This window comes from Schistocerca serialis, unplaced genomic scaffold (genome assembly GCF_023864345.2).
Source record: "Schistocerca serialis cubense isolate TAMUIC-IGC-003099 unplaced genomic scaffold, iqSchSeri2.2 HiC_scaffold_1353, whole genome shotgun sequence".
Taxonomy (NCBI): Eukaryota; Metazoa; Arthropoda; class Insecta; order Orthoptera; family Acrididae; genus Schistocerca; species Schistocerca serialis.
The window spans coordinates 2,524,323-2,532,035 of record NW_026047573.1 but is presented as its reverse complement, the minus strand read 5'-3'; the positions used below and the strand labels follow the sequence as shown (position 1 = coordinate 2,532,035).

The 7,713-nt window shown below is 44.6% G+C and overlaps 1 protein-coding gene across 1 annotated transcript in view; it reads left to right on the top strand.

Moving 5' to 3' along the window:
* Window positions 1-2,552: 2,552 nt before the first annotated feature.
* Window positions 2,553-7,713, top strand: part of LOC126440167 (uncharacterized) — a 30,451-nt gene continuing 25,290 nt past the window's right edge. Inside the window, exons 1-2 of the mRNA XM_050090609.1 lie at window positions 2,553-2,573; window positions 5,841-6,260. Of these exons, the coding sequence (XP_049946566.1) occupies window positions 2,553-2,573; window positions 5,841-6,260 (441 nt within the window). The remainder of the gene's footprint in view (window positions 2,574-5,840; window positions 6,261-7,713) is intronic.

Below are 7,713 nucleotides of genomic sequence, written 5' to 3'. Positions count from 1 at the left end.
AAAATAAGAGAAATCAGAGCTCCAACAGAAAGGTTTCGGTGTTCGTTTTTGCCATGCGCTGTTCAGGAGTGGAATGGTAGAGAGACAGTATGATTGTGGTTGGATAAACCCTTTGCCAAGCACTTAAATGTGAATTGCAGAGTAATCATGTAGATGTAGGTGACCATGTGGTGTACTACGAGTTGCTTGCATGAGGTGAAACTTTCCTGTTGGTATTTTTTGTCAACAACAGACATCTTGCAGATATAGTTCCAGAAAAACATCCAGGAAGACTGTGTGAAGTGGTGCTATTCCACAGTAACAGTCACCAGCATTCTGCTAGACTGGCAACAAACACTATAGAACAACTGGGTTGAGAAGTCATTTTGCACCCACCCTTTTCATCTGATCTTGCACCCTCAGATTTCATCTTCTCTGCTCTCTGTTCAATGATCTTGACATACTTCCTTTGGAGTGAAAATACACTTTGAACATGGCTCTTTGCTACAAAACCACATGATTTCTACAGTTGTGGATCCAGAAAGTTATCCCAACAGACTGAAGTGAACAGCGAAACAAATTATATTATTTATGATGATTTAAGTCTCCAGTATGTATAGTCTGAGTTGTTTTAACTTGTAGGAAACACTACAACGTTATGCATCAGCCTAAGACGTTCGATTGGCCATGAAAGGGTTAATCTGGAAATAAGCAGTAAAAGGCTAAGCCAGGAATTACATTGTTGCGTTCTGTCCCTCTGCCAACCAGATAAATTGTCATAAACCTGCAGGCCAACTGCGTGAGGAGTTGTGGTGGACAGATTTAATGCAAATGTCATAGAGGGGATGGGGTGGCAGAGGGTGTAACAGAGGAGGTACAGGTACAGGTACAGGTACAGGTACAGGTACAGAGCTAGGCACGGGAAAGGGCAGTGTAGGGGTGGCTAGTACTGAGGGAAGGATTGTGAAACTTAAGTTAAGGGGAACTCCAAAATTTTCAAATTAGGGAAGCTGGTATGGGAGTAGAGGGGGCAAGAGGAGTATGAGATGGGCCTCGAGAATGCAGTACACAAGTTGTGAAGCCACCAACAAGTCAGCCACCTTGTACTCAGTAGCATGTTGTCACCGGGTAGTCAACAACACTCTTGGCAGGCGGGGGATTGAGAGTAACTGTGGCACCCAGATGGATCAGGCTATTTCACACATCAGTCAGGTGGCAAAATTCATTACTACTTATCGTAGTGTGCCTATTTGTAATGTTTGCTTAACATTACAATGACAAATTTCTAAATGTCAATTTGGTACTTAAAAATTTGTCTTTTTTCTCTTTGACCACATTTCCCTCACAATTTACCACAGTACACATTTTCAATGCAACTGCACATTTGTAACCAATCTTTCATAGTTACAATAACACCGCCAATTTTCAGTATGAATTATGTATGACATAATTAACATCCAGTGTTAAGTTATAGTATAGAGTTTTTAAAAACTGTTTCACAAAAATTATTTAGCACATCACCAATGGAATATTAATGTCAAAGAAAAAGATGAAAAATAAAGTACCACATAATAAAATATTAAAGTCGTAACTTTAATGTGTAATTAAGCTACTGAAGAAAGCAAATATCTCACCTGCCAACAGCTCCTCCATCCTCAACTTCTGCGGCATCTGCAAAAATATTAAGAAGCTGAATAACTTTACATCAACAGAATTTGAGTGTAAATCAAACATCTTGATATGTGGCAGTGGTTGTCTTCTCACTGCACATGCTCATTTTAATGTCAAGAAGTTGCTAAATTAAAATAGTGATGGAGATAAGGAATCAGGTGCTGTGGCATGTACATACATGTGGAATTTTATAAAAGTGAGATTGATGAAAACTGCATAATGATCCAAGTGAAGAACCACAAAATATTTTAATTTTAATTGTCTGAATTCATTACAGCTGCCATATACAGCCACTGTCACAGAGAAGGACAAAGGTGCCCACAAAAAGCAAGGCAACATTGGTGTTTGGAGGCTGGTGTAAGGACACTGCCAGTGACCGAAATAATGGTACAGCTTAGTTTGCTGGAATGAACACCCCTCATGAAAGGGGAAAGGAATAACAGACCATTATAAAATTACAGACTGTCACAGTTAGGAGATAGAGAAATTATGTCATGTACAATTCTGATAGTGTCTCCATTGGATTTCAAGTTACTGAGAACCAGCAGATTCCAAAGCGTTGAGCCACAGCAGTTCACGTAGTACACGTCGCAAATGACATGCCATGTAGTGTAGCAGAGTTGTGGCAGCTTACAACTATGTGACTCACTTTCTTTTGTATTAGTAGTGTGATGTTGATAGGAAGCCATAAAGGCCACATGAATACCGAGAATCCTGATCGAAACACTTTAAACTATCTGCAAGTACTGTAATGACTGCATACCTACAAAACTGGAGGACACTGGCCTCAACAATACATTATGATTTTATGAGCTTTGTCTATTTAGGGGTGTACTAACCTGTTCCAGAGTGTTGTTGTGTTAGAGTAATTCTTCATCAAAGTTCATATTTTGGATTCCAACATGCTAATAGCTGCCCCAGAGGTAAGGAGGCTTAATGTGTCGAGGGTATGCCCACAGATACTTAACATGCGTGGCCAGCACATAAGTTTTCATTTCAATTGAGTCACACTACCCTGTTAGGGAGCTTCTTACAGATGCAAGCAGTTTGTTCAAGGTACATTGTTGGTTACGGTTTGGATAGTTATTTTCTATGTATTTTGTGTTTATTAGCACATGCTCAGTTAGCCCCCAAACTACACTGAATAGCTCTTGTTGTTCACACTGCTACAGCAGACTGCAATGTGATTGAAATATAGCACTGTAGGCATCCAAATCGCTATTGATGGCATTCTCCTGTAAAAATGCATCAGTGGCAACTGGCATCAGTGTATCAGCCTCACTGATTTGTACCTGTACACACAGAACAAGTGAGACTTGTGTGTTTCATAGTGAATGACTAGGTGAAAGCCACTTCATACTGTGGACAGTGTTAAGGTGATATGCAGAAAAGTATATCTAATTTACAAAGAAGATAGTGTAGGTGTCTTGAAGTGTACTATGTGACATTGGTAGCAATGATATACGGCATCATAAATCACAAATACTGTAACAGCCTAGCACATATTCATAGCAACACTGCAGAGAGCAACAATGACAGCATGAAGAACCAGCATAAAGGTGTGGGAGTTTAAACAATTGGAAAATTTTATATCCAGCAACTAAAGGAACTATATGCCAATTTGGATACACAGCTTAACCAACAAAACTATCATCAACAAGTGTGGTACTCAGTACTGATGACTTAACATCAGGCATTCCTGTCAGGGACTGCTGTTACAACTTTTACAAGAAACTAATGTAACATTTACACAAAATCCAACTGCAGTGCAAATTTGGATTCCTTGACATGCATAAGGCAAGTCCTACATCACTTGGAGGGGAAAGGAAATTTCAAAACTGAAGTCTTTAAAGTAATCTGTAAGAGCACAGTTTGACAGAACTACAGGCAATGCATCATTATCCCATTTTGGTATATTCGAGCATTTAATTGGGAAGCTGTTAGAGCAGTTGCTGTGGACAATTTTGAAGCAACTTTGTATTTTGGCCATGCATATCTCTGTGGTCATGGCTAACAGGGATGGAAGCTGATATTATGACAGCAGCAACACAATGTGACTAATGTGAACACATCCAATAAAGAGGAAACTGCAAATAAGAATTTTTTGTCGAGTAGTGACTTGAGTAAGAGCATAATTGGACTGGGGCAGCCCAACAACTAGGGTCCCAATGGCAGTCAAAAGAAAGGAAATACAAGAAATTAAAATGGAAACAAAAAGTGGAAAAATAGGTAAAAACATCTGACTAAACACGTCCACAAATGTCCATAGCTCATTGAGGGGCTACAGCAGTGGTCTGGAATTAGTCCTCTGAAAGTGAACTAAATGGATTTTGGTCCACTCAGCTTGTGTCAGTTGCTAACAGGATGCGGCTTAAATTCCAGCACTGCAGCACCTTTGAGAAACAAGTACTTTTATTCACTCTGTGAAGGCAGTACAGAATTCTCTGACCAGTCATTTGCACAGAAGTTGCTGGTGGTGACTGCACTGAAGTCATTCCATGTGGTACTGTGTTACAATCATTACTGTATGCCTTCTACCAGATTTAAACACATGATAATGAATTTAATAATGGTTACAGAGAGCCAAGGATGCTTGCACAAGGTAGACCAGAGTGGAGAACTGCATCAAACCCCCATTTGGACTGACAATAACAACAACAAGAACAACTGCAGTCCATAAACTGGGTGAGTATGAGCCTAACACCAAGTGGTGCTTACTTTACAACTGATTTTCTGCTACATCAGTTCCATACTGACGTCCCTCCTACCTCCCTCCCACCCACCCTACCTCCCACCTTTCGCACTGCAGTTCTGCAAGTATGAAATGTCTGAGATGAGTGGCAGTATAGTTACTTCCCACTCACCAAATCTATAACTCTTACCGAAGGGTGCAGTGATGTAAGACAGATTGTGATTTAGTAAGCAAATTGAGTGCACGGTCTTGCTATTGTTAGGTAGCACTGATTGGGACAAATGACCGACAGTCGAGATCAGATGGCCTCTAACAAAGCTGTGTTTAGTCAGGCTGTGGAGGATGCATGGGGAAATTACATGATGCAGTGTCCACAGTTGCATTTTTCCTCCATTACATGAAGGAAGAACAATCTGTGGACAAAGTTCATTGCTGTAGCCCAGGATTCAGACAAGAAATAAACACGTTTTGTCCAATTTGCCTATGTGTGTGTGTGTGTGTGTGTGTGTGTGTGTGTGTGTGTGTGTGTGTGTGTGTGTGTGTGTGTGTGTGTGAGAGAGAGAGAGAGAGAGAGAGAGAGAGAGAGAGAGAGAGAGAGAGAGAGAGAGAGAGAGAGAGAGAGAGAGAGAGAGAGAGTGAGTGTGAGTGTGAGTGTGAGTGTGAGTGTGAGTGTGAGTGTGAGAGTGAGAGAGTGAGAGAGTGAGAGAGTGAGAGAGTGAGAGAGTGAGAGTGAGAGTGAGAGTGAGAGTGAGAGTGAGAGAGAGATGTATTTTGCACATTTTTGGCCGAGGCTGATGGGTGGCAATAGAGTGGGAGAGAGATGAATTTGACATAACAAAAAATAGCCCTAAAAAGGGGCACTCTTGGTTTATTCATTTCATGTATGTAGGCAGAGAGCAAGTAAAGAGAATGTAATACTCAAAATAATAAATTAAAATAAATTTATTTCAGGTACAAGGATAATGCCAACTAGAACTAGCTCAAATTTCCTTCTCTCATCTTTGATGTTTTTCCGTCACCAAGAGATTTTGTGCTGGCTCTCACTGGCAGAACACTGCACAGAAGAACAAGGAAAGAATGTAAAATGTTCTCAGTCCATAACATTTTATCCAGAATGCCTCATTATTTCTGACTTCAGTCATGCACCCTGGCACTGAATCTGTGAGGCATTGGACCCATTTGTCAGAAGAAACAACCCCACCGAGGCTTCAAAAAAAGCAGTCCAAAAGAGCATCAGCTATAAATGGTGTGTTTCACAGCCAGTTCTCTGTGTGTTCGTGCTACTTACACACACATAACTTCCATTGTGTTCAAGTGAGCAGTCTCTCACAGCCAGTCCATTACATTAATGTCTATCTTGGACAGCTGCAGTTGAATGAGCAGACCTATACACAAGTGAATATTCCTCCTGTAGCATGAATTCCCCTCCACAATATTGCATTCACACTAAATGCAGCACCACTTTCTTAAAAATGTGGGCATACGGACTGCTACTGAGGCGGGGAAACCGACGCCCCCGGCGGGGAAACCGACGCCCCCGGCGGGGAAACCGACGCCCCCGGCGGGGAAACCGACGCCCCCGGCGGGGAAACCGACGCCCCCGGCGGGGAAACCGACGCCCCCGGCGGGGAAACCGACGCCCCCGGCGGGGAAACCGACGCCCCCGGCGGGGAAACCGACGCCCCCGGCGGGAAAACCGACGCCCCCGGGGGGAAAACCGACGCCCCCGGCGGGGAAACCGACGCCCCCGGCGGGGAAACCGACGCCCCCGGCGGGGAAACCGACGCCCCCGGCGGGGAAACCGACGCCCCCGGCGGGGAAACCGACGCCCCCGGCGGGGAAACCGACGCCCCCGGCGGGGAAACCGACGCCCCCGGCGGGGAAACCGACGCCCCCGGCGGGGAAACCGACGCCCCCGGCGGGGAAACCGACGCCCCCGGCGGGGAAACCGACAATCGGCTAGTACTACCTGTTGTCACCACTTATTTGCCTTTATGTCTGGACCCTCGCGGCTGCTAAACTACTGTTTGGTCTTGGTAAGACAACTTATCTGTGAAAAAATACATTTTTTCACATTGCATTCAGATGTTGCTCTGTGGCTGCCAGCCAGTGTAACATTTCCTCACTGAGTTCCTGTTTTATAGTGGATCATTGTGCGTGCAGTACAGCTTTCCTTGCCCTCAACTAACTGCATCATTGGAACTGGGAAGTTGGTCACTCACTACAACTGCTTCGTATCTAGGGGAGGGATTAGTTGGCTCTTACAGGCAAGCTATGTGTTATCCTGCTGTGTGCTCAGTGTCTTGAGCCAGGAATTCTGCTGATAGTTGTTTTTTTTTTTTTTTTTTTTTTTGTGGTTTTAGGGCGCACAACTTCAATGGTCATTAGCGCCCTGACTACTCTAAGAATCCACCGCGAGGCACAAGTTGACCACAACAACTAAAAGGGAAAACACGATAAAAGACAGACTGACAGGCATAGGATTAAAAAACAGCATCATCAAATGTCCTTAGCGAGGTTTGTCAAATTGATAAAACGAAGAACACGAGCAGCTGCTCGTGGGTCATCCGCTAAAATGGCATCGAAAGTATTTGGCAGGTTAAGATCGAGGCGCAGTGTGTTAAAATCTGGACAGGACATTAAAATGTGTCTAACCGTCAGCAAGTGCCCACATGGGCAGAACGGCGCCGGCGCAGCCGTCAGCAGATGGCGATGGCTGAACCGGCAGTGTCCAATTCTTAACCGGGCTAAAACGACCTCCTCCCGCCGAGAAGGGCGTGAGGAGGACGTCCAAGCCACGGGAAGAGGTTTTAAGGCCCGAAGCTTGTTGTCGGTAAGTGCAGCCCAATCGGCATGCCACAGAGATAAGATGCGCCGACAAATCACCCTGCTAAAATCGGACGAAGGGACACAACAAGAAGCTGTCCGAGGCTGGAGGACCGCAGCCTTGGCCGCGGCATCTGCAGCTTCGTTCCCAGGGATACCGACATGGCCAGGAACCCACATAAAGCTAACTGGAGAACCGACGTCCGCCAGCTGCTGAAGAGAGCGTTGGATCCGGTGTACGAAGGGGTGAACTGGGTACGGATCACTGAGGCTCTGGATGGCGCTCAGGGAATCTGAGCAGATGACATAAGCAGAATGTCGGTGGCGGCAGATGTAAAGAACAGCCTGGTAGAGGGCAAAGAGCTCAGCTGTGAAGACCGAACAATGGCCATGGAGCCGGTATTTGAAACTTTGTGCCTCGACAATAAAGGAACACCCGACCCCGTCATTGGTCTTAGAGCCATCTGTATAAATGAAAGTCATGTCGATGAACTTCGAACAAAGTTCCAAAAAACGGGAGTGGTAGACCGAACTGGGAGTGACCT